At 37.4% G+C, this 27,945-nt stretch overlaps 2 protein-coding genes across 4 annotated transcripts in view; one reads left to right on the plus strand and one right to left on the minus strand.

Moving 5' to 3' along the window:
• On the plus strand, nt 1-27,635 carry CCNH (cyclin H). Of its 3 annotated transcripts, none has more exons than XM_045848293.1 (9): nt 1-252; nt 2,458-2,580; nt 3,709-3,782; nt 4,956-5,166; nt 8,479-8,642; nt 17,603-17,673; nt 20,191-20,302; nt 23,179-23,239; nt 23,826-27,635. In XM_045848293.1, the coding sequence occupies exons 1-9, from the start codon at nt 136-138 to the stop codon at nt 23,862-23,864; spliced, it is 972 nt and encodes a 323-aa protein (XP_045704249.1). In that variant the 5' UTR covers nt 1-135; the 3' UTR covers nt 23,865-27,635. The 3 variants fall into 3 exon arrangements, with proteins under 3 accessions (XP_045704249.1, XP_045704250.1, XP_045704251.1); XM_045848294.1 differs by having other exon boundaries at nt 23,830-27,635; XM_045848295.1 differs by lacking the exon at nt 1-252 and adding an exon at nt 1,782-1,880.
• Nucleotides 26,366-27,945, minus strand: part of RASA1 (RAS p21 protein activator 1) — a 117,338-nt gene continuing 115,758 nt past the window's right edge. Inside the window, exon 25 of the mRNA XM_045848291.1 lies at nt 26,366-27,474. Within this exon, the coding sequence (XP_045704247.1) occupies nt 27,391-27,474 (84 nt within the window). The 3' untranslated portion in view covers nt 26,366-27,390. The remainder of the gene's footprint in view (nt 27,475-27,945) is intronic.

Consider the following 27,945-nt stretch of genomic DNA (forward strand, 5'->3'; position numbering starts at 1 on the left):
CGGGCGGGGTCGCACGTGACCGTGACGTCAGCGCACCCGCGCCGCCGGCTGGACGCCAGGGTCTCTGCCTTGGCCCGGGCCCTTCGCGCCGCGTGGCCGTGTCCGCGGACTCGCCCCCCGGAGCCGGCCGGCAGCATGTACCACAACAGCAGCCAGAAGCGGCACTGGACCTTCGCCGGCGAGGAGCAGCTGGCGCGGCTGCGCGCCGACGCCAACCGCAAGTTCAAATGCAAAGCGGTGGCCAACGGGAAGGTGAGCACGCGTCGGCCGCCCCGCTCTCCGGGTCCGTGACGTCTCGGACCGCCGCGGGCTCCCCGCACACGCCCGCCTCCCCTCCCCTCCCCTCCCCTCCCTCCCTCCCTCCCGGCACGCGGGTGTCTATTTAAACTGGTTGCTGGGAGGGAGACGGGGAAAGCCACGCCCCGAGCCTGAGTGGCAGGCAACTAGCCAGTCGCGTGGCCAGGAGACGTGTAGGATGTCCACGTGGTGCGGGACCCGGGCCGGCCTTTCGCGGGTCGAGAGGGCGGGTCGGGGAGGGCTTCTCCCGGGACGGGTGTGGGGAAGTTGGGCGGAGGTGCTGCCGGCCGACCTCGCCGCGGGTGCGGGGCGGGCTCCAGGGATGCTGTGGGTCCTGGGTGTCGGAAGCTGAGCACTCCAGCAGGAAAGGCTGAACTAGGCAGGGAAGTTGTAGGAGGAAATAAAAGGAGTTTGAACTTTGTGATGAAGGGGCGGGGAACCTTTGTAAGATTTTAAATGGCGAATTAACCTATATTCTGTACTAGAAAGCCCTCCGGCGTCCTGGTGGTGGATGGGTCGGATGGGGCAGGTTGGAGGCAGGGAGACGAGAGAGCTAGCACACACCAGTTGACTTAAGAAGGTTTGGATTATGGTTTGCCATCCAAGCCCTCCCTGTTATTAGCTCCCAGACACTTCTGTTTAATCTTCCTCCACAAGCTCCAACACCCATCCTAGCACAGGCTTCCCTGCAGCAGGTATTCCACGTCTCAGACCTATTGTAACTGAGATACTGTGCTCTTACCTTTGTCACGTCTATCACATCACTTTATTTTGGGGCTGCTCAAAGTAGTACGTATTATGCTGTTTGCGAGGCACTTTTCTAAGCATTTGGAAGCGTTAGCCCTTTTGATCCTCACAGCTACCTCCTGCGGTGGATAGGTATTTTCCTGCCTTTATAGCTGGGGAAACTGCAGTACGGAGAGATTGAATCACTTTTCATGGCTGTATTACTAATAAGTGGCAGAGCCAAGGTTTGAACCCCATCTAGTTCTAGCATTCCCGCCCTAAAACACAATTACCTGCTCTCTCTATAAATTAACACTTGTATTAGTTTTCTAGGGCTGCCATTAAAAAAAAGACACATAAACTAGGTGGCTTAAAACAACAGAAATCTACTGTTTTCACGGTTCTGGAGGCTAGAAGTCTGAGATCAAGGTGTTAGCCCGTTGGTGCTCTCTGCCGCTTCTAGGAGAAGATTCTTCCTTTCTCTTCCAGCTTCTGGTAACCCCAGGTGTTCCTTTGCTCGTGGTACCATAACCCCAGTCTCTACCTTCATCTTCCCACAGTGTTGTTCCTGTGTTTCTGTATCTCCCCATGTTCTTATAAGAATATCAGTCATACTGGATTAGGAGCCACTCTACTACAGTATGACCTTACCTTACTTAATTACACCTGTAGAGGCCATATTTCCAAATAAGGTCACATTCTGAGGCACAGGCATACCTTGTTTTATTGAGTTTCACTTTATTGTGCTTCACAGATGTTGCATTTTTTACAAATTGAAGGCAAGACCCTCCACCTGCAAAAAGATTACTATTTGCTTTATTGTGGTGGTTTGGAACCGAACCCACAGTGTCTCAGAGGTATGCCTGTACCTGGGTGGTTAGGATTTCAATATATCTTTTATTTCGGTAGTTGTAATTAAACCGGTAACAGGACCTAAAGGATATGTGTTGTAAAATTGTATGTGGTCTATTCTATAGAGAGTTTACTAAGATAGATGAGAGGTAATACCAAAGTGAGAATTATCCTTGAGACACTTGATTTTTTTTATCTCAACCTGTGTGACTTAATGATTGACTGATATAGTGGTTTTGCATACTTTGCAAATATTAACAGTGTGTATCTCCGTTTTGATTTCTAAATAATGACATTATACCTGTGAGTATATTTGTACACTCCGTCAGGATTGCTTATACCTTAATGAAGCAAATGTCCAGCTGACATTCTGCAAAACTGTGAAATGATGATCTAGTTTTAGTTTATTGAGTATTTTCCTAAAGCTGCTTTACGCAATATTTGGCCCTATTTTAGCAATAAAGAGAAAGTTATGTGTGGTATATTTCCCCTTGGCTGAAGATAGAAAAGTAATCTGGACAGAGAAAAAGATTTTAAGATGATTTAAGTTACTGAACTTTTGTTGTAACTTTTGATCTAAAGGTTCTTCCAAATGATCCAGTCTTTCTTGAGCCTCATGAAGAAATGACTCTCTGCAAATACTATGAGAAAAGATTACTGGAATTTTGTTCAGTGTTTAAACCAGCAATGCCGAGGTCTGTGGTGGTAAGTTATGGTAGTGATGAAGGAAAATGCCCTTCAGCTGACTTCTGAAGTATGACCTCTTCTAAATTTGTAATTCAGTCCTGTATCCACTTCATTCAGGGATGTAGCCTAGATATATAAATATATAATTTATGTATTTTAAGTTTTTGTCACATACTGCTTTTCAATAACTGTCTTAAATTATGAATTCCTATATCATATCTTATAAAGTGTTTCAAGACTCATTTCATAGTCGGAAGAATTGTGAGGTCTGCTAGATAGGCCATGATATCCTTGTTTTATAATGAAAGAAAAAATTATTTTTTCTCCAGGTTCTCAGTTGATGAGTAGAACTGGGACCAGAACATAGAGTAGTGCTTTTTCAGCTGTATCACACATGTTTTAAATAATGCATTCATTCATCATTTGTAATCATATGAACATGTGCTTTTTTTCTTTTCGCGGTGGGTAGGGAAAGGCAGCAAAGGGTCTTTGGCTGTGATGTTTCTATAGTATTTCATCACAGTTTATTTTGATGAAGAAGAATTAAGTTTTGGTACTTTGTATGAATAACATTTTCAAAGAAACGTTTTTTTATTTATTGAGATAACATTGGTTAATAAGATCATATAGGTTTCAGATGTACATTTCTATGATACATGATCCGTAAATTGCATTGTGTGCCCACCACCCAAAGTCAGATCATATTCCATCACCATATATTTGACCCCCATAACCACCCCCATAACCACTGTACTGTTGTCTGAGTTTCAGTTTTATATCCTGCATATGAGTGAAATCGTATGCTTCTTAGCTTTTTCTGACTGCCTTGTTTTGCTTAGCATCGTGTTTTGAAGGTCTATCATGTCATTGCAAATGGTGGAATTTCATGTTTTCTTATGGCTGAGTAGTATTGCATTGTAGATATGTACCTCATCTTCTTTATCCAATCCTTTACTGAAGGATACTTTGGTGTTTTCATTTCTTGGCCACAATGAATAATGCTGCAGTGAACATAGGGGTGCATATATCTTTGGAAATAAATTTTTTTTGAAGAAACTTTTGATAAATAAGTTTTAGTTTTTAAATTAAAGTTAACATGCATGTGTGAATAGATTCTGATAATATGTATTTTTTTTTTAACCTTAGGGTACAGCCTGCATGTATTTCAAGCGTTTTTATCTTAATAACTCAGTAATGGAATACCACCCACGGATAATAATGTGAGTATAAATCTAATTTATTGATTTTTATTTAAGAGGACCTTCATACTACGTGTGTGTGTGTGTGTGTGTGTGTGTGTGTGTGTGTGAAAATGACTTCCTAGTAAAAGGTAATTTAGACTCGCATTCTATTCTGTACTTAAGATCCCTGAATATACTCCTTACATACCTGTAATACTTCCCTGTAATACTAATAGCATCTGAACTTTAGCTTGTACAAATTCAAGTAGTGTTTTTTTTTTTTCAAGCTGGCTTCCCTAATGCCCCTTTCTTCTCCCATTGCTGAGTGAGAATCACTAGTGGTACCTCCTCCCCTGCATCCAGCCAGGTTACAAATTCTGTAGGTCCATATTAATTTCAATTGAACAAAGGTCTTTGTGTTTCTGCCCTCCGATGAGCACTCTGCTTATCATTGAAGATAAAATTGAAAATAGTAGGAGGCTCATGAAAGAGCTTACTGTCGATCACATTGTCCCTATTTGCTTTTTCCACTTTTCATCCTCATTTCTATCCATTTTGGTCAGGTCCTTGTTACTTCCAATCTTGATTTTTGTAGTAATTTTATTACTAGCATCTCATTCTGAAATTTATGTAGTAGCGATGAGTTTCTTAGGTTTGTTTGTGCATTAGTAATCCCCTATTCAGATGTTCTTAGAGACTTCCACTGACAGGTCTTTCACAGAGGTACTTCTATAACCTATGTTTCATCCCATGCTCATGTGGTACATATGTGTGTGCTGTTGCATTTTTTTTCTCTTCCATCTATATTTCATGTTTCAAAGTACTCCTGTTTCTCAGTTATTTTGTTCTTCCAGATTTCAGGTTGAACACTGTGAAACTGCCATTAAATCATTAATGTTGAATGCTGCTATAGTATTACACGGTTCAACCTAATTTTAGCGTTTTTTTGGCTTAAAAGTTTGAACAGGAAACTGTCTCTCCTCTCTCTTTTTAAAACATATCCTGTGATGTCTGCTATAGTCACTTGTGAATATTAGGTAATTTTAGAATGTACTTTTAGAAATAAAATATTTAGATATTTTTCAAAGTGTATATATATATCCCTAGTTCTGTGTGTATGAGAGAAAATTACTTCCTAGTAAAGGGTAATTTAGACTTACATTCTATTGTGAATTTAAGATTCCTCACTATATTCCTTATATTTTCTACTAGGCTCACGTGCGCATTTTTGGCCTGCAAAGTAGATGAATTCAATGTATCTAGTCCACAGTTTGTTGGAAATCTGCGGGAGAGTCCTCTTGGACAGGAGAAGGCACTTGAACAGATTTTGGAGTATGAACTGCTACTTATACAGCAACTTAATTTCCACCTTATTGTTCACAATCCTTATAGACCATTTGAGGGCTTTCTCATTGACCTAAAGGTAATTTTGTTGCTATAAAGTAAACTAGTAGAGTGTACTCCTTTGCTGTCATACTGTAACCAAAGGAATTAAAAATTAAAACTTTTAGTTAACTGTTACAACATGGTCTCAGCTAAAACTTGAGTGCTCCCAGGTATTCTGGGGCAATGATCCTGTTTCATTGTGCAGCAGAAGCACCTGGAGAGCTTGGTAACTCAGTGTTGGGCTGCAATTCCAGAGCTTCTGATTTAGTAGATGGCAAATACTGATCCAGGGGTCATAATGAGGACCACTGTGAGTTTAGAATAATGTTTTTAAAAACTTAAAATGTCTCATAACTCTGAAGTGACTTCATAGATCTGACTTAAAGAACCATAAAAAAATTCTTAATTTTAAACAGGATTACTAAGTGACTTCTAGTTTTAGCACATTGTGAACTGAAATAAGTATGTAGGCATAAAAAATGTAAGTAAATAAGTATCGGCAAAAGCAACTTTTAAGTTATTTTGTTTTGACCCTGAAAAAGGACTTGGATTATCTGAGTAAAGCCAGACAGGAATCAGAAACTGGTTCAGTCATCTCAGTTGAAAGGTGAAATTTGGGTACATACTGGATGCCAAACATTGTGCCCGATGATAATGCCATGAACAAAACAGGAACAGCCCCAGCTTTTCTACACCTACAGTGTAATGGGAAGGAGGATTATTTATTCAGATGCTCAGTATTACAGAGAGGGAAATACAGGATACTTTAAAAGAAGATAGCATATTGAAGGGAAGGGAAGACAGTTCTGAGAAGGTGCCATTTAAAGTGAAATTCACACCAAGAGTGGGAATTTGGTGGTGAAAGAGCATCCCAGTAGGACTTCTCTGGCCAGATTCAAAAACGATGGTGCACTAAAGAACCTAAATAGCCTAGAAATGTAGGGGAAGACTGCCACAGAATGCAGCCTGAGTGGAAGGCAGCACCTAGTAGAAGTGATGTTATGGATTTTGAACAGAGCAGTGGTAAGCCAGGAAAAGGTTTAAATCTGGAGAGTGGCAAATTAGGTTTACACCTTTTAAAAAGTTGTGTTTTCAAGCTCACACATCAGTCTCCATCAAGTATTTATTGCATATCTGTATGTGTCACAGTGATGTGGAGAATGGATACAAGGATACCATTACTATGCTTTTAGTTTCACTCATGTAGCAACAGGGGGTCCAGAAGGAGTTTCTTGGACTTAAGAGCTAGTAGGCAGCATCAATAGAGCTTGAGGTTTCATTGCATATAGAGAGTGAGGACCAGTGAGGAGCCTTTGGGTTTCTGGCTTGAGCAGGTGGTGGTATACTTTCTGATATAGGAAGTACTGGCCCAAGAGAAATTTGTGGATGGTGGAGGGGTAGAGGGTTGATGAATTTGGTTTGGAACATGGTAAATTTTCATTGCCTGCAACACACCCAGGTGGGGAGTCATTTGTATCTGGAGGTCAGAGAAGATGGCTATGTGTGGGCATCATCACCCCAGGAAAATTTAGAATGGGTTGGCCATGAGGACTATTGAAAGGGTAGGGGGAGAAATATAAGAATCTAGTAAGAAGGGTGAAGAATATCCAGAGAGGTAGGACTTTCTAAAGAAGTGGAGTAGAGAATTTAGGAGAGCACGGGCAACTCCCCACCTCCTCTCAGAATTTAGGTGGAGTAAAAGTAGATGGATAACATTTGCCAGATTCAGTGCCTGAAAGGTCATTTGTGATCTTGGTGAAATTAGTCTCTGTGGAGTATGAAGGAAGAAGGCAAATTAGAGCCATTTGGGGAATAAATAGAAAGTGAGGAAACATATATGTAACTTGGATTAAACAGCTTGTCTTTGAAGTGGGGAAAGATGGGATTACTGAGAAGATGGAAGTGCTAGAAATAAACAAAAGGGACTTTTGTGCAAGAAACTGATGTGGGGAGCTGGTAGTAAGGGAAAGCTTAAAGGGGAAAGTGGAAAATACGGAGCTCAAGTTTCTCTTTGGAGTAAGGTAGACGATTGCCTTGAGCATAACAGCTTTTAAGGCAGGAAAAGAGGAGAGTATGGGTGAAGATAATGTTATGCCTGGGGATTTGGTGGTGGCAGGAAATGGAGTGTTGTTCTTTGTCAGGAACAGAGATCATTTCTGAGAATGGTGGAGTTTCTGAGCATTATTAAAGACATTGAGAGAGATGGAAATGTTTAACTTAGTCACTGAAAAATAGAACAAATTTTGTATGGAACATTATAGTGTTGAAAGCCCTACTAAGATCAGGGAACCTAATTTGTAATAATAATACCAGACCTACTAGTTGTATTGTTTCCTCTAGCAGAGCTCAGAAATCTGGGTGTAGTTGCAAAGAAGGTTTGCTGAATTCACCTATTGTTGAAGTTTAGCCAGAAACATGTTGGCAACATATCAGGGCAGGGAGTTCGGGAGGGAGATAAGGACGGTAGGACATAGGTGAGCTAGAGTAAATGGAGGAATAAGGGACTGAAGGTTCTAAGGAGAACCAAAGAATAGCCATGAAATAATTGAGCAAATGTATTGGGAAAAGGAGCACTGTGGTCAGAGTGGAATGTCTGAATTTATTGTATCTGAGGTCAGGCGTTTTGGGATGATGACAAGACCTGCATGTGACTGCACAATTATATCTGATATTTTGTTTCAGATTATATTGTGGAAAAGATTTCTTACTACTTCAGGACCTGAGTGTGGATAGCTATACTAAATCCAAGGATTTAGGCCTCATCTTAAAGTGTAAGAATTGTCAGAAAATATGGAAATTTCCATATTTCTTAGGCATATTGTAAAAATAATTCTGTAATCAAACTAAGATTAATTTCCATTTGCTTTTTCTCAAAAATAGATTTAAATAGAGGAATTTCCAATTGAAATGAACATGTGCTTTGCTTCCTAAATGTTGTCTTACATCTGAATCACCTGGCTTGTCTGGGTGTGTTTACCTGGGAGTGTATATTTCTCAGGTTAGCTTCAGACCCAGTTGAATTTCTGAGAGTCTCCTTTCCCCTTACTCAAAAGATCAAAGAGAGGGATTCACATAAATCAGAATAGCCACGTACTATGCTGAAACTTGAGATATATTATCTTAAAGCATATATAAGCATATATTATATGGTGACCTCACTTTCAGTACATTCTAATGGTGAGTACAGAATAATCTTACATGTAAAGATCGTTGTTGCTGCAGTGTTGAAAAGAAGTTACTTTTACAAAAGCACCAGGTGGTGCTTATTGGTGGTTAAAACAGATATTTTGAACTGTTGTTACTCCATTAAACTCTCATAAATAATAACATTTGCAAACTTTCTCTCTAGACCCGCTATCCTATGTTGGAGAATCCAGAGATTTTGAGGAAAACAGCTGATGACTTTCTTAATAGAGTTGCACTGACGGATGCTTACCTTTTATACACACCTTCTCAGATCGCCCTGACTGCTATTTTGTCTAGTGCATCCAGAGCAGGAATTACTATGGAAAGGTATTGATTTGTGTTTTGACTTAGATCACTTGGTCACTCAATTTATTTCTTCCCGGAGTCTGAGTCTCAGATCACTTAGTCACTCAATTTATTTCCTCCTGGAGTCCAGATATAAAGGACTATACTCACTTTTGTGAATATAGTCCTTTGTATCTCCTATGGCTGGAAAGGTTGGGGCAACTGAGGGAAGAAATGAAATCACCTTTTAAGGAAATCTTTAAAAATTGGGGATGATATTTTCAAGCTAAGAGGGTCTATTTATGACTAAAGTAGAAGTAAATTAGTTTATCCTCAAAAGACTGATATAGTTATGACTACACGGCAAATTCAGAAATTTTATGAACTGGTAAGCAACATGAGTGCACAAAATTGTCTGCTTGTTTTATTCTCCTGCTATGGAGCATGTGTGGCACCTGGAATTCAGTAAAGTTTTTATTGGCTGAATAATGTCCAAATGAAAATAGCTGTAAATAGCAATAGTTAACACACAAATGGACACTGAGAATGAGGTTCTGTGATAAGCACTTTACCTCAGTTTAATTCACTTGATTCTTATAGCAGTACCTTGAGTACAGATTAATTATTATAACTATTATATTTATTTATAACTTGAGCACAGTCTGGCAGCAAATTGGACTTTATATTTTTATATTTTTTGAGACCTTTGAGTTCTGCTTGATTTTATTCCTTGAAATAGCTGAGGAAGTGTTCTACATGTTTGTCATCCCTCATCCGTAACTTCAAAATCCATTTGTATGGGGGCAGCAAACATGAGCAGATATGATTTAGTCCACTCAACTTAATGGGAATATGCTTTCTTGTGGAATATCACTGTGTACTGCTAATGACAGGGTGCTGCCCCGGGCATCACTGTGGTGCTGTTTGCACTCGGGTGTGTGCGCCGGGTTACCTTTGCAAGACATGAACAGTTCTGACTTCAAACAAATCAAGGTAAGGATTTGCAGGCTTGTATCTTGTTTAATTTCTGGTATGCTTCTACAAATAGAGCTAACCAATTGTATATAAAAATACACATTTAATCCCAAAATGATACCTATCTAATTTCTAAGCAAGCCTTTATTGAATGCCTTCTGTGTACCATGCACTGTACTACACTTTAGGAATATAATAATTAACAAGCTGTAAATCCTTGCCCTAGTTGAAAAAGATAGTCATACAAATAACCTGGAGTTCAGGTGTGAGGCTTCCAGTCTGTAAGGGAAGAAAGCCTCTTTTCCCCAATTCAAATAACAAATGAATATGTTTAAATATCGGATCTATACAGTGTAAATGCAGATTATTCAGGAGTAAAATTTTTTCTTAGAGGATTTCGTTGATGGTTTCCTTTTCTGTGCAAAAGCTTTTCAGTTTGAAGTAGTTCCATTTGTTTACTTTTTCTTTTGTTTCCCTTGCCTGAGGAGATTTACTAAAAGCAATGTACAAGAGTTTACTGGTGATGTTTTCATCTAGGAGTTTTATGGTTTTGGGTCTTACATTTTAGTCCACCTCATTTTGAGTTTGTTCTTGTATATGGTGTAAGAAAGTGGTCTACTTTTATTTTCATTTGCATGTAATATCTGTCCAGTTTTCTCAACACCGTTTATTGAAGAGACTCTCTACCCTATTGTATGTTTTTGTCTTCTTTTGTCATAGATTAATTGACCATATAGGTGTGGGCTTATTTCTGGACTGTGTTCTGTGCCATTGACCTACACATCTGCTTTTGTGCCAGTACATTGCTGTTTCATTACAGCCTTGTATATATAGTTTGATATCAGGTAGCGTGCTACTTACAACTTTGTAGTTCTTTGTCAAGATTACTTGGCTATTTGGGATTTTAAATAGAATTACATGAATTAAGGATTAATTTGGAAGATTTTATGTTTCCAGGAGTTTATTCATTTCTTCAAGGTTGTCCAGTTTGTTGGCATGTAATTATAATACTTTCTTATAGTCCTATGTATTTCTGTGCTGTCAGTCATCACTTCTCTTTCATTTCTGATTTTATTTCCTTTGGTTTTCTTCTTAATGAGTCTGGTTAAATGTTTATCAATTTTCTTTAAAGAAAACAGCTCTTGGTTTTATTGATCTTTTATGTATTTTTAGACTCTATTTTACTTTGGCTCTGATCTTTATTTCCTTCTACTCTCATTAGGCTTTGTTTTTCTTTTTCTGGTTCCTTTAGGTGCAAGGTTATATTGTTGAGATTTACTTGTTTCTTCAGGTCTATATTACCATGAATTTCCCTCTTAGAACTATATTCCGTACATTTTGGGTTGTTACATTTTCATTTTGTTTCAAGGTATCTTTTGATTTCTTCCTTGACCTCATCGTTTAGTAATTTCTTAGCGTCCATGTGTTTGTGTTTTTTCAATTTTCTTCTTGTAATTGATTTCTAGTTTCATAACATAATGATTAGGAAGATACATGATAAAATTCCAGTCTTAAATTTTTTAAGACTTGCTTTGTAGCCTAATCATGTCATTGATCCTGGGAAATGTTTCAGTTGTACTTGAAAAAAATGCATGTTCTGTTTCTTTTGAGTGAAATGTTCTAAAAATATCAAATACAGTGGTACCCTGGTTCTTGTCCATTAACTTGTTCCTGAACTTGTGGCGAGTGCCAAAACCCACAAATACCAAGCAGGCCACAAATGATGAAGCATTCGCTCCTGTGGGGCAGCGTCATGACTCAGACAAGTTCTAGCAAGTGTGATGAGTCTCACGTGAGTGCCAAGTGCTAAAACTTTTTTTTTTTTCCCATTAAAATGGAACAAGTATAGGGTTTGGTGACTTCTGAAGCCCACGAGTACTGAGGTGTGGCTCTACATGCATCTGGTCTAATATTTCATTTAAGGTCACTGTTTCCTTGTACATTTGCTGTCTGAATCATCTAGCTGTTGATATTAACGAGGTGTTAAATTTCCCTACTATTACTGCTCTAATGTTTGTTTATCCCTTTATGTCCATCAATATTTGCTTTAAAATTTTTTTTTAAGATTTTATTTTGGGAGAGGGGGAGGGAGGAAGAGAGAAACAATGATATGTGAGAGATACATCCATCTGTTGCTTCTTGCACACCCCCAACAAAGGACCCGCCCACAACCCAGTCATGTACCCTGACTGGAAATTGAACTGGCAGCCTTTCTGTTTGCAGGCTAGCGCTCAGTCCACTGAGCCACACCAGCCAGGGCAATATTTACTTTATATGTTTAGATGCTCCTACATTGGGTGTGTAAATTTTTACAATGGTTATTATATGTCCTCTTCTTGGATTGTTGCCTTTATCATTATGAAATGTCCTTTGTCTCATGTTATATATAGCCTTTGTTATATATAAAGTCTATCTTGTTTGATATAAATATTGCTACCCCACATTTTTTGTTTGTTTCTATTTGCATGAAATATCTTTATACCCATGAAATATCTTTATACCCATCCCTTTACTTTCAGTCTGTGTGTGTCTTTCAACTGAAGTAGGCAGTGGATGTATGGGTCCTGTTTTGTAATCCATTCAAACACCCTATGTCTTTTGATTGGAGCATGTGTTCCCATGTACATTTAAAGTAATTATTGATAAGTATATTGCCATTTTATTGTTCTCTGATTGTTTTTGTAGTCTTGTCCTCTTGCTCTCTTGTGTGTTGATGATTTTCTGTAGTTTTGTGTTAGATTCTTTTTGCTTCATTTATTATATATCTCTTGTAGATTTTTAATTTGTGGTTACCATGCGCCTCATGTATACCAAGCTGTGTTTAAAGCAGTCTATTTTAAGTTGATGGTTGCCTAAGTTTGAACACAATCTATAAACACTCCCATTTTAATTCACTCCTTCCATATATATATTTTTTATTTGATTTTGAGAGAGAAAGAAAAAAACATTGATTTGTTGTTACACTTATTTAAGCATTCATTGGTTGATTCTTGCATGTGCCCTGACCAGGAACTGAACCCACAACCTTGCTGTATCAGGACAACACTTGAACCAAGTGAACTACCTGGCCAGGCAGGGCTCGTGTTTGGGTTTGTCATTATTTTTTACTACTTTTATGTGTGTCTGTTAGTGTGTATTCTTTGATTTCCTGTTATAATTACTCATGATCTTACTACTTTTGTTTTTTAACCTTTATGCCAGGTTTTTATTTGGTTGACCCACTGCTTTTATTGTGCTTATCTTCATCAGAGTTTTGTTTTTCTTTGCTATATTTTCTTATTCATATTTTTTCCTCTTTCTTAAGAATTCCCTTTAACATTCCTTGTAATACTTGTTTAGTGTTGATGAACTCCTTTATCTTGTCTGGAAAACTCTCTTTTCTTCAAGTGGAGTAATACTGGTTGTAAGTCCTTGCTTCATCATTTTGAATTATTTTTTGGCAATCCCTCTGGCCTGCAGTTTATGTTGAGAAATAGGCTGACAATCTTGTGGGAGCTCTCTTATACATGACTGTCTGCTCTTTTCTTGTTACTTTTAGGATTCTGTCTTTGTCTTTTTTACTTTGGGCATTTTAATTATGATCTTTCTTGATGTGGGCCTCTTTGAGTTCATCTTGTTTGGTTCTCTGTGCACTTCCTGGATTCGTATGTCTCTTACCTTCACCAGGTTTGAAAGTTTTCCGTCATCATTTCTTCAAACAAATTCTCAGTTCCTTGTTCTTACTTTTCTTGTTCTGGTACCCCAATGATACAAGCAGTGTAAGGTTGGTGTTGATCCAGCAGTTCCTTAAACTATCCTCACTTTTTTTTCTTTTTGCTGTTCTGATTATTTTGCTACCCACTCTAACTGATCACTGATTTGATGCTTTGCTTTATCTAATCTGCTGTTGATTCCATCGAATGAATTTTTTCTTTCTGTTACTGTATTCTAAATTTCTGACTGGTTCTTTTTTATGGTTTCTCTTTGTGTATATTTTTCATCCCTTTACTTTTAGTTTATATGTATCTTTCAATCTGAAGTAAGTCTCTTATAGACAGCACATGTAAAGGGTCTTGTTTTCATAACCATTCAGCCATCCATTCAGTCTTTTGATTGAAGCGTTTAAAGTAATTATTTATAAATATGTATTTATTACCATTTTATTCATATTTCTTTATTTCCTTCTTAAAGAAAGACCCTTTAACATTTCTTGTAATAATGGCTTGATTGTGATGAACTCCTTTAGCTTTTTCTTGTCTGGGAAGCTCTGTATCTGCAGTTCCATTCTAAATATAGTTTTACTGGGCAGAATAATCTTGGTTGTAGGTCCTTGTTTTTCTTCAGTTTGAAAAATTTGTGTCAGTCCCTTCTGGCCTACAAAAGTTTCTGTTGATAAACTGGCTGCCAGTCTGTGGGAGCTCCCTTGTAGTTCACTAACTGCTTTCCTTTTGCTGCCTTTAAGATTCTCTTTGTCTTTAACCTGTTGCATTTTAATTACGATGTGTCTTAGTGTGGGCCTCTTTGGGTTCATCTTGTGTGGGACTCTGCACTTCCTGGACTTTGTGTTGTTGTTTTTTTTTCCTTCACCAAATAAGGGAAGTTTTCAGTCATTATTTCTTTAAATAGGTTCTCAGTCCCATGCTCTCTCTTTTCTCTTCTGGTACCCTAAGATGCGGATTTTGTTACACTTCACGTTGTCCCAGAGGTCCTTTAAACTTTCCTCATTTTTTAAAATTATTTTTCCTTTCTGCTGTTCTGAATGTATGTTTTCTGCTACCTTGTCTTCCCAGTTGTTGCCTCGATCCTCTGCTTTGTCTGATTTGCTGTTGATTCCTTCTAGTGTATTCTTCGTTTCAGTTGTTGTCTTCATTTATGACTGGCTCTTTTTTATTATTTCTATATACTTTTTTATTTTTTTTGAAGTTCTCCCTATGTTCCTTGGGTATCTTTATAACCATTGTTTTGAACTCTGTATCTGGTACTTTGCTTGTCCTCATTTCATTTAATTCCTTTTTCTGGAGATTTCTTCCATCCATTTATTTGGGACATGTTTGTCTTGCCATTTTGGCTGCTTCTCTGTGTTTCAATGAATTTAGGTAGATGTGCAGTGCCTTGAAGTGTTGGTATGGTAGCCTTAAGTAGTAGGTGTCCTGAGGGCCCAGTTGCTCAGCCTATCAAGTTACCTGAGCTGGGCACTCCAGGTGTGTCCCCCTTCACCCCCTGTGTGAGCTCTGTGTACCCTCTTGTTGAACCTTGATTGCTGTTCATGAATGGGAGGGATCAACCCTCAAGGCAGTTGACAACTAGAGTAGTGGAGGTGCTGTGCAAGGCCTGACCCTGCAGAGCAGAAATTGATTCAGCATGGCTCTGTTTGAGTCCGAGTCTGCCCCTTGAGTGTGCCACTCATGGAGTGCTCAGGTGGAACTCCATCATGGTCTGAAGCTGTGTGCACTGCTTCTGGGGCCTCCCAAGAGGTGCAGGCCAAGGTAAGCCACCATCTGTGCTCTTCCCATGGCCACCCAGCATGGGCTACAAAGTGACCTGTAGATGGCTGCTACTCAAGCAGGGCTGGAGTTGCCCAGGAGAGGCCAGGCTGTGAACCGAGTCCTGTTGTCACTGGTGCCAAGCCTGGGGCTACTTAGCAGGAGATATGTGGCACATTGAGGCCAGATGTTGCTTGTTTGAGGTTTGTGAACCTTGAGAGAATATAGGAAAGTCCACGGCATGAACCAAAACAGTATTTGTATGGATAACCTACTAGAAGTGTCTTGGGCCCACAAGTTGGGTGGGATGGGGTATCAGGAAATTTCAAGGGTAGGGTGGACAATGTTAGGTTAATGTTAGACTCAGATCTTATGCTTATCTGCATCTCCAAGGGGAAGGCTCAGCAAAGGAACAATGGCCTCTGCCAGCACTTGTCTGGGAAAAAGCTGCTCCTCCAGCCTTCATCCCAAAGCCAGACAGTTCCTCCCTGAATGTCCCTGGTGCCTTTTGAGCTGCTCTACCAGCACTGGGGCTCACAGTGAGTCTGAGTAAGTCCATGCAGAAGGCTCCTTAGGAGGATCACGTGAATTCTAGAAGCTCTCCATTTTACTCAGCTGTAGTCTGCAAGTTTTCACAACCAGAATGGGGTCTTCCCTTTCTAGCACTAGAACCCTGGGGTAGGGATCCTGGTGTGGGGCTGGGACTCCTCACTCCTCAGGGGGGAGCGCCATAGCTGAAGTATCCCTTGTGATTTTTAACCACCATATGTGGGTATGGGATCAGCCCATTATGAATCTCTGCCCCTTCTGCTTGTCTTAATAGTGGCTTCTTTATATCCTTATTTATAGGACCTATATTCAGCTAGATTTCACATGGTTCCCAATGATGGTTGTCCTATAGTTATCATTTTTATGTAGTTGTGGGAGGATGCAAGTACTGTGTTTACCTATTCCTCCATCTTGAATGGAAACCTCCCTTCTATTTAATCTCCACACATGGGTGATGGACCAGCCCATTTTGTGCCTCTGACTCTTTTACCAGTCTTGACATGGCTTCCTCTATCCTTGGTTAGTGCAGTTCTGTTCACCTAGTTTTCAGATGGTTTTCTATGATGGCTCTATGATTTTGTTGTAGTTTTGATATAGCTGTTGGAGGTAAGCACAATGTCTACCTACTCCACCATCCCGAATGGAGGCAAGTAGGATGTTGCTTTTACATCATTGCTGATTTCAAAAAGGGAGAGCCCTTGTGCTGCTGTGATATTCTGGATGATGCTTTAGATCATTAGTTATAGGATGTTCTGTTGTCAGTTCTGGGGTTTCTTCTTTTTCATTGAATTTAGAGTTTCATTTGTTTCCTCATTTGACTTCTTTTAGATATTCTTGCTTGCCTATTTTTTTAAATCAGAATATTAAAATCTAATCAGGATTTAGATTAAAAGTTGCTAACTTGAAAATGTTTCACAGAGTTGAAGAATGTCTGAATCTGACTCTTAGAACCAAATGCATTGCTTTTATGCTTAAAAAGGAGTTTTAGGAGAAAAAAGGGAAAAGAAAAATGAATTGTTATTTTGAGTTACTAGTAGCCAGAAATGTATTACTGGTTAAAGGAGTTATTGATTTCCATATCTGAAGTTAATTCCCATAACAGATGATGAAGATCTATTAGTTTAAAATTTGCTGTATAACTTATCTTTATAGTTTAAAAACACATAGCAACACAGTTTCTTAAAGAACTGTCTATTTCTGTAACTTTAGTTTGCCCAAGAGAAACATTATTTTTTGCAGTCATGTTTGAAATATTACATGTCTTGAGAATCTTTTCACTTGGGCTGTTATCAATTATTGATCAAGTTCAGATATATAAAGTCTCAGAATAAACATTTCAACGTAAAAATGATACTTTCATATTACTGTCATTGCTTCTGAGAATGGATAATTGGGTTTTAAATCCATTTATTAAAAAGTATTATCACCTTTGATTTGGACTTGATGCAAATAAGACATAACAGAATTGTAAGGCATGGGGAAGGGTTGATACTCTTAATCGTTTGAATAGCTGTTAGTCCAAGAAGAATAACTATAATTGGCAGAGACTTGGTATTAAGGAGGAAGAATCCTTACCAATGCCAGGCTCCTGCTCTGTTATTTTTCGCTTTGTGACTTTGGGCAAGTTATATGCTCATGACTTGTCTGTCCCTGATGCTCAGATTCCTCATCTGTAAAATGAGGTTCAGACTCATAAAGTTTATACATTAAACACTTACCATTAAAAGAAATGACTGTTGCTATTATTAATTTCACACCTCTAAAAGCTTATATATTACAGGCACTAAATGAACTTTGAAAGTTAAACATCTTATAAGTTGTAAATCTGTAAGACTATAAGAGCTTATGGGTTATAGTTGTATAGAGTTCAAATTATTGTTTTTTAATACTTTGTAAATAAATTAATTTTAAAATTGACCTGGGTGATGAAATGAACATGGAGGAGAATAATTTGTCAGGTTTTCTCAAGAGGTTATAGGTCTCCAATAGATTAAAACTTTCTTCCTTTTTTACCAGTTACTTATCAGAAACTCTGATGCTAAAAGAGAACAGAACTTGCTTGTCACAGTTACTAGATACAATGAAAAGTAAGTAAAAGAATACTTTATAAAATGTTTTTATAACTAAGCTACTTTGTAAAATATCATCTTGATTTTTAACTTGAGATAACAGATTGTTGTTTATACTTACTTCCATTGAATTATGGTATCTTGAAACCATGAAGGATGTATTGGTGGGGAACAAATAAAAGGTACATGAAAAGACAGAATTTTACACATACAGAAGTTAAAGTAAAAATATAATCACGTTTAGAAAGAGTTTGAGTTTCAAAACAGGGTTCTTTTAAAATGTACACAAATATGTGATAGGCACTGGAAAAGTTCTAAAGGGAACTAAAGAATATAAATTTGGAATTATCTGTTTTGTAGCTAAATCAGCTTTAACTAGTGAACATGTGTCACTTGCTGATCATTTTGTCAGTTAATATTACAAAAACTGTGGTTCTCAACTGGGTGCAGTTTTTGCAATATCTCTCAATATTTTTGGCTGTCACAACTTGGGAATTGGTGGTGGCCACTACTACCATGTAGTGAGTGGTAGTAAGAATGTCACTAAGTATCTTAGATTCACAGTATACCCCTTTGGCAAGCTGAAAAATGGCTTCCCAAAAGATAGCCCTGTCCTAATCCCTGGAACCTATAAATTTTATTTACATAGGTGGGGGAGGTAGTTTTTTTGGAGATGTGATAAAGGATCTTGAGGGGGGGAGATTATCACAGATTAGCCAGGTAGGGTCTAAATGCAATCACTGGGATACTTATCACAATAACAGAAAGGCAGAGGAGGGAGGTTTGACTCAGAGAAGACAATATGAAGACATCAGAGAGAGATTTGAAGATGCCAGCCTTGAAAACTGGAGTGATATGGCCACCAGCTGCCACCAGAAGCTGAAAAAAGGGAGGAATGATTTCCCCCTAGGACCTCCAGAGAGAGGGTAGCCAGGCCAGCATTTTGATTGTGGCCTAGTGAAATTGATTTCAGACTCCTTGGCTTCAGAAGCAAGAGAAAGTGCATTTCTGTTGTCTTGAGCCTTACTGTTTGTGGTAATTTTTAATAGCCTCAGAAAAATAATGCAGCCCCTTAAAACAAAGAATTGCCCAGCTCAGACTATCAGTAGTGCTGATGTTGAGAAACCCTGTTTGAGGGGTTGTGTAAAACCTCCACTTAATGATCGGTTAGATTAGCCAGCCCTATTATTCTTGCCTGCTACATAGAATGCTCATGGCTACTTGGCTACTCTACAATAAAGTCAATTGTGTTTGTCCCCGAAACTTTTTGTGCCAGTATTCCTGTTAAACTTGCAGTTAAATGCTGAAAAAAACAATAAAATAATGAGATTGAAGATCTTGATCTTAGATGATAGTAGTAAATGGGTGTAATTTTTATGTTTTCAAAGTTAAGATGCTTCAGGGCATATAGAAGCATCATTTCTTGATAATGGTTTAAAATGATCTTGAGGGCTTTTCCCTTTTAATTGAGTGATGTATTTGTGATTTATGAATCATAAAACTGTAGGTCTTCAGTTATACGACTCAGAAGGCTCAGCTCCAAAGCTAACTATGATTTAGCCAGTTGATGAGGATCGTGGAATTTATTAGGTAGAATGGGCCTTAAAGATAACCTACTGTGATCATTTCATAGCTGACAGTTTTATTACTGATTTCTTTTCAGCACCTTAATTTTACTCCACTTAACATGAAGAATAGCTCTTGCTAAAATACTCAGAGCTTTAACAATATTAAGGTATCTTACTCATAATTTTTCAGAACAAAGATACTGCCCTAAGAGTGTTGAGTCACAAGTGTTATTTGAATTGAAAACATTGCTTTATTTGCATTATGAAATGTCAGTGAAATACTCCTTTAGAGCACGTGGCTGGCTAATAAGCCCTAGATCTCTCATCATTCCCCTGACAAATCTTGAGATTTATATTCTTTGGTTTATTGCCATTGAATAAACAGTTCAGGTAGAGGGTGTTTCTGCAGTTAGAGTCACTAACATAGTAGTTTGCTTTTAGCTTAAAAGGACATTTTTATTTTCTTGGTGTAGTTTCATTGAATAGATTCTGTATTTTATTGAAGCAAAGAATCATTGGTCGACACATTTTTACTAAGTGTCCTCCCTTTATTACGTGTTGTGTAACAATGGTTTCTTTTGTATACAAGTACACTCTTGACTTGTAGGAAAGAATGTTACGAATATGGTTGATGGCAGGAAACACTGTATTCACTAAATGATGTAAGCCCTATTGTAGGGATTTTTTTAAGAGCCTTAAAACAGCAAAAAGTGACCACAGTAGGATTTGGAAAAATACTGACTAGATTATAGTGTGCTTATCTTTATACTATGTATATGGACTAAGCAGCAGACAGAAGTAATTACTTGAGCTAGAAGTATGGTGTTCACTGTATTATAAAGCAAAGACAAATCCTGAAAAGGAGTCAAGTGGTTGTTACATAACAAGATGGGAACGTATTCAACTCCCTTATGAGAACAAGACTCTTGATTATCTAGTACAAATCCTTTTTTTATCTTCACAATAGGCATGAGGAACTTGGTAAAAAAATATGAACCACCCAGACCTGAGGAAGTCGCTGTTCTGAAACAGAAGTTGGAGAGATGTCACTCTGCTGAGCTTGCTCTTAACGTAATTACGTAAGTAGTTGCGATAGTGTTGTTCAAAACAGATAGGGGAATCCCTGCACCTTTTCTTGTCTTTTTAATTTTTGGATTCTTTGCAGGTCTGAGATCTAATCTAAGGAGTAAGTGTACTGTTCCAGACTTATTTCTGTTAGCTACTCTAGAGAAACTTGGTGTATTTTCTTTCAGTGGTGAAATTTTACATTAAACACAGAACCAATAGCAAAATGTGCTGTTTTTTTTCTGAGTACTTGAGGGGTGCCTCTCAAACTGTAAAGGACTTTGTTTTTTAAACTCAACTTAACTTTTGTAAAATATAACAAACTACTAGAAAATGAATAAAAGACATACAATATAAGCTTAAATTTTATTAGGTTCAAGTCATAATTTACCACATTTCTGTAAAAGTTTCTAAACAGTTTCATTATGGACCACTCATAAGTGCTACTTTAGGATGTGTTTTCCTTAGTCTTTATATAATAAAAATGATGTAAGAATTTTAAGTAGTAACTATGTCATCATTGTTCAAGTCAGTCAGCACAGGTATACTCAAGTGTTCTTTGACTAAAATCCCAGATCTTAGTTTTGTCCTCAGAAGTAATTTAGTGTTTACCTTTGTCAACCTTTTCTCTCTGTGTGTGTAGGAAGTAAAGGTTTTTTTCTTTTCATTAATGTTTTAATACACATTGTACATTTAATAGTATCAATCTTTAACTCATGTCTGTAGGGGTGAAAAAAAATACCATCTTTGTATTTTAACACATTGCGTACCACTCACAAGTTTTCTTGTGTTTCGAGCGCCATCTGCTATGGACTTTAGATGTCAACACACTGTCTTGTCCACATCGAATGAAGCAATCTCATTGGTGGAAACCATGCAGGTCAATCTACGAAAAACTATATAATTGCACGAACCCATAAAGCATTGCAGTTACATTGTAGTTTGGTCACTTGAATAGTCTTCATCTTCAAGTTCCTGGCGCTTTTAGAAATGCCCTCTCTCAGAAAAAGGAAGGAAACCAACGAAACTGATACATTTCTGGAAGTATTTAACAATAATTTATCAGATATTCCTAGTGAGATCGAAGATGCGGATGACTGTTTTGACGATTCCGGAGACGATTCTACTGACAGTGACATTAGACCTGTAAGGAAGTGCAAGGTGGTAGCGCTTTCAAGTGATTCCAACACTGATGAAGCTACTGATAATTATTGGTCTGAAATTGACACACCACCACACTTACAAATGTTTGAAGGTCATGCTGGGGTCACTACATTTTCGTCTCAGTGTGACTCCATACCCTCTGACCAATCTCTTTTGGTGATGAATTGTTTGAGATGTTGTACAAAGAGCTGTCCAAGTATCACTATGAAACACAACGCCCACATGAAAGGCGTTGACCGTGTGGATCAATTCCTTTCGTGTTGTTCCATTCTAAGGAAAACAAAATGGACAAAAAAAGTAGTGCTGTACCTTACAAACTGGACTTTTCAATTCATTTAAAGTGTACAACGTCCTCAATCCACAAGCAAAAATGAAGTGTAAACAGTTTCTGATATCGGTGGCAAGAGATTGGATAACATGACAATAATGAAGGCTCTCCAGAACCAGAGACAAAATCTGTCCAGCCGTTCCCTTGGGGGTGTAAGGAGAGCACCTCATAAAGATCCACCCAAAAGGTTGTCAGGTGATATGAAACAGCATGAACCTATGTGTATTCCAGCGAGTGGAAAGAAAAAATTTCCTATAAGAGCCTGCAGAGTTTGTGCCACCCCTGGAAAAAGGAGTGAATCTAGATACTTATGTAAATTTTGTTTGGTCCCTCTTCATAGGAAAATGTTTCCTCTTCAGAGGAAAATGTTTTACGCAGTACCGTACGTTAAAAAAAGTACTAGGAACTTTGTTTAATTAGTTGTTTAATTGTTTTTGTAAATAAAAATGTTATAATTATTGAAAAAAAAAACACCTAAAGTGCATTATGATCTGTCGTTATGACGATTTAAATAACATGCAGTTTGCCCAAAAACGTGCAGTCCCTGACATTATGTATTAGAGTTTTCTATGCGGTATGCAATGTGTTAACTTACATTTCCCTTATTACTATGAGGCATTAATGTTTGTTTTACAGTCATTTGTCTTTTTTCTGTATTGCTTAACTTAAAACCCTTGCCTAATTTTCTGGTGTGATTTTATTGATTTCTAGTTCTGTATTTTAAATATTCATCTTTTAACATATTACACACCTGTTTCCTGTTGTTGTTTCAATTTGTGATATATAAGATCAGTCATTTCCTTTATGCTTTTATATCTAGGTACCTTTTCTTAACCTAAGTTAATCTATATTTTATTTTGACTTTTCAGCTGTTTAAACCATTTAGAATTGTGAATGGTCTGGGGTAGAAACCTCATTAGTTTTTTTCAAATCAATAACCTATTATATCATCCATTTTTTAATATTTCGTAATTTTTCTACTTTTAAATATTACAGTTTTTACCTATCTGCTCTAATCATTTTAATCTGTTTAACTCTTTGCTGATACCACACTTTAATTACCATAGCTTTTACATAAAATGTTTTGATGAGAACTGAGATATCATCAGACATGGTCCCCACACTGTTCTTTTTCAGATTCCTTTTGCTATTTTTGCATAGTCTTTCCCAGGTCAGAGTTAGACTTGATGATTTCCATGAAAAATTTTATTAGGCCTTTAATGAGAATTACATTAAAGTTGACTTTGAAAGATAGTCTTCATAATTATTCTTATCTCTTTCCATGTATGCAGACCTTGTTCTTTGGTAGAGAGATAGTACTACATATAGCCTTGCTAGTTTATTTTACAGTTATGTGGCCAGTTGTTAAACTGCTTACTGATGGTTGCCTAATTACAGGAAGAAAAGGAAAGGCTATGAAGATGATGATTATGTCTCAAAGAAGTCCAAACATGAGGAGGTATGTTCTCCATAGGTAAATAAGTTATTGTGCATTCTGGTGTGCCCATACTATTAAGATTTTATTGTTCTAAAATGCAAAAAATTATATACCTTATATATATATGGGTTTGGAAGCTTTCATTTTTTGCATCCTTCATGTACATGGCCTATTACTACAGAGATTTTTCCCCAACTTTTGTATGTGTTCTGAAGCAGTGGAATACTTGATGAAGAATCCATCATAAGAAAGCATAGAAAGCAGCAGAGGTAGACATACATGCTACAAAGTTTTGTTCTATTTTTCACTCTCCAAAGATTCTTCTACTCTTAAAAAAACAGATATACCTGGCAAGTCCGATATAAATGAGTAATCAGAGGCTGAAGGTCACAACTGTAACCGTTATTCCTGTCATTGGAGTAGTCAGGCAAGACAATGCCATTGTTACAAGATTAAACAACTACACATTTTCCTGGTTTGTATACCTTCTGTAATCAGCATTGTAAAGTAAAAGAATGTTTTCCTAAATTAGGGAGTCAAGGAGATAAGTTATACTGGTTATGCTTCAGTACGATGATATCCTCACTGCATCTTCTTTTCTTCTCAGGAAGAATGGACTGATGATGACCTGGTAGACTCTCTCTGACCATTTGAAATTGATCTGTCAATGCTTACAAATCAACAGAACGATGGAACACTTCGGGCATTTAAATTTCTTTAAAAATGAAATAATGTGAAAGCATCAAAATACAGTAAACGTTTTTATTTATTCAGGGTAGCTTTATATGAAGTAAAACATCTTCAAAGGACTCAGAATAGCACCTGGTTCAGATAATCTGCCTCCCCCATAACTAATATGAAATTTAGTCTTTCTGTAGTAGCCAAATGAAAGCTGTAGTTTCTTTGCCTATGATGTTTTAAACACAATAAGAAAACATCCCTTTTGAAAAAAGGCACCATGAAAAACAAAACTTAGTATTCAGCTTTAAACATGCTAGGGAATGCTTTTTGCTCTCTAGAAACCTTATGTATGGCTTCTCAAATGGCATCCTGATATAATTAACTATTTGTATGTTACTACTTAATTATACAGAATGTACTTCAACTGTTATGTGATATTGATAGCTTAGTCACTCAAGGTATGGGGATATTTGTTTTTCCCAATTAACTGGAAACATGTCCAAAAGGGTTTTTTTTTTTTTTAAATATTGATTTTAGAAATAGGGAGAGAGAAACATGGTTTATTTATGCATTCATTGGTTGATTCTTGTATGTGCCCTGACCAAGGATCAAACCTGCTACCTTGGCATATGGGGACAGTGCTCTACCATCTAAGCTACCCAACCAGGGCCTCTGAATGGCCCTTTTTTTTTTTTAAAGAGGAAATCAATCAAATAAACAGTCTTTAGTAGCTGTCTAGACTAAAACCTAAGTTGCTAAAGGTAAGGTAGATAGTAGCAAGTTGTATGTTCAGTTTTATAATTAACCTGTTAGATTACCCAGGTGAACCCATGTAAATGTGTTACAGTTACTAGAAATTTTTCAGAGTGAATATAAAAACACAAAGGCACAGACTGTGGCACCTAATCACTTGTGGCTCTGAGCAAGTTATTAAAGCCCTCTGTGTCCATTTCCCAAGGTGAAAAATGGGGAAAATAATACCTATCCTCACAGGATTACTTAGAATAGTGCTTCTGTATATTAAGTGTTCAAACAAATGTTGGCTATTACAGCATGTTTATTATTAATTGTAATCTTAACAATTTTCTACATTGGAACCAAATTCTGGACACCTGTCAAATTTTATGGAACACTGGGCTAAAGGAATTCTGAGAAACTCTCAATCTAAGTTTTGTGGATACACCTGGCTGCGTTGCTCACATGAGTGTAGGTACTGTTTTAATTACATCTTAGTATTTGAGGGCAGTATTTACACTACGTGTATTCTCATTTTAGGCATAAGGTTTGGAGTTTGTTTTATTTTTCACTTCCTTCTCATTGAATGGGAGGAATAAAATCGATGGAAGTGATTTTACAAAAGTGGAAAAAGCCTAAATTGGCAGTCCTCCAGTGCAGTCCATCCTGGTTAAGTACCAGTGCTGCAAGGCTCCCGACAGAATTCTGCAAGCTGTTCACAGATTACTTTCTATTTTAGGTCACTAAACTTTGGTATCAGAGCAAGGTCCACATTTATCTCAAATTTTCCTACCTAGCCCAGTTTTAGAGGTTTTATTTCATCACTGACCAGCTAGTTATTGCAAGGCCTGAAGAGATGAACAAGTTTCCTATTCTAGATAAACAGACAAACATATTAAAAAAATAAGGCAGAAGAGGAATTAGCACTTCAGATTAAGGGGTGGCAGGTCAGTACGACTGAGCCTGAGGTGTGATTACTGGGAGGGCTCCAAATGCGTAGGACTAGGTGTTGAACCTTTCCGCATACTGTCAAAAGAGGCACTTTGGAGATGTTGCTAATCCACATTACTTTGTCCTCTATCCTGTGATATGAGGGAAGGAGACCCAAGTTGGATATTACTGTGGCAATCCACTTGAAAAACAAGAGGGATGAAAAAGAAAGGAAAGTAACAGGAAAAACACACAAGGGGGGGAATGGAATTGAGTTGACCTAAAGAAAAAGGGGTACAAAGTGTGTTTGTTTTTTTTTTGCTCTCATTGTTCAACTGTGACTATAGCCACACCAAGGCTAGCTGCCTCCCCAGAAATAAGTTTATATTGTACAGAACCTTTTAAAACCTTGACTAGTTAACAGTATTTTTTCCTATATTTTAATCAGAGGGACAGAGTAAAATGTTGCTCTTGGAATATAAGCCTTTAGGAAATTTCTTTACTGTAGAAAAGGTTGTCCCTAATATTTTCCCCTTGGTTCCTGTCTGACCCACTTTGATATGCTGCTGCATACTTTTTACATGCCCTCTCCTTTGCACAATTACAGGAGTGAAGGAACGGTTGCTTAACAAATACATAATGAAGGAATTAATATAATCTTTCCAAAGAGACCATTAGAAAAAAAAATGATCTGAAGTTTCATCTTTGTGCCTTGCTCTGGTACTAAATTTGAACTATCCCTAAACAAGGAAGAAAATGAAATTAAATGCTTACCTGTATTTAGAAAGAAGTAATCAATTATTTAGTATCCCTTGGTTTTATTTTAACTTAACCCTTGTGAATACTTCACAAAAATACACATACAGAAGCAAATAAAACTATACAAACTAAATACCCAGCAGATACAATAAGTAGTCAGAAGTTCAAAAATGGATAGCTGTTAACATGACTGATGAGGTGGTCTGCATAACCAAAATCAACTTGGAATAAAAGAATACTTTCAACAAAAAGCATTCTAGGTTTTCTTTCTTTTTTAACACAAAAGAAATTGGTAATCTATAAAATGGTTGAATGGGTAACATGCATCGATCATTAGTACAACCAATAATATTTATTGAATTGAAATTATTTACTGTTGTAAACATTTAACAAAAAGCATTATGAAATCTAAATACAGTCTTTGACAGTTCAAATAAGTGGTATGTTTAAAAAATAAAGCTGATGAGCAATAGATCCATTCTAGAATTCTCTTTCAACAGTTCCAGCAAGAGAATAGCACAATATTTTTAAAAAGTATACAGCAAAGATTGTTCCTATTATAATGGCAAACTCTGGAAACTGTAAATACAAATAAAAGTCATTGAACAGTCAAACGGTCATGTTCTGTATCAGGAAGAAGTTACAGTAAGAACAGTCTGCAAATCCAGTTATATTCAATTGTTGACAGAATGTTTTTTCTTGTCAGTTGATTTCAGTTCTTTTTCCGAGAGACAGCAAAACTTTGGCAATTGGATGTATTGAAAATATATTCTCAAAGTTCAAGATAGTCATTTTGTTGTATGAAAGGTGATCTGTACACCAAGGCTCAGAGGTTGGTAAAGATTAATTCCATATGTGGAAAAAGTGCAAATATCCTGCACAGATAGCTTACAAAGCTGCTGGCTCAGTTAGTCACCAGCAGAATCTAGGGCTTTGTTTGCATAGCTCACACATCACTGGAATGTGGAAAGGTGTGCTATTTTTTGGCAAGAGCAGAGGAGACACACGGATGTGAATTTACCATGTTGGACATGTTGAATCCATGCAGAACACTTGGGTGAAGGCTGCTACCTGACATCATTGGTTTTTGTGTATTGGTTTTGTTTTTGTTGAAGCAGTTCTGTTATAGCCAGAAGCTTTTTCAGTACGTGCTAGACAAGGAAAAACAGTATGAAAATAATTAAATAAATGAAAGCTTGGTTGGAAATTTCAGGGATGGAAACCTGGCTTTGAAAAAAGCCATTATTACCATTCCACTGAAAACATAAAATTGTCAAAGTTGCTGAAGTGCTGAATAAATTTGATGATAATATTTTGGCTAAGAGAGCATTTTTGTACACTAAAGTAACTAGACATTCATTGTTTGACACTCTCTTATCTACTGAGGCCAGAATACAGACTTACCATTATAAATGACACATCGCAAGCCCAATCAACTTGCATCAGAGCGAGCACTTTAAAGAATCATAAAAGAAACACTGGGCTTAAAATTAAAACAAACATCACCTTTACCTATCTTAGTCTCAATTGGCCCAAATCCTCCAGTAAGAATTTTAATGTTTATGGCAAGTAATATAGTAAACTTTGCCCCAGTGTAGCAAGGAGACATACATGCCATAGGC

The sequence above is a fragment of the Phyllostomus hastatus genome, unplaced genomic scaffold (assembly GCF_019186645.2).
Source record: "Phyllostomus hastatus isolate PE091 unplaced genomic scaffold, TTU_PhHast_1.1 phas_contig_58, whole genome shotgun sequence".
NCBI classification, from domain to species: domain Eukaryota; kingdom Metazoa; phylum Chordata; class Mammalia; order Chiroptera; family Phyllostomidae; genus Phyllostomus; species Phyllostomus hastatus.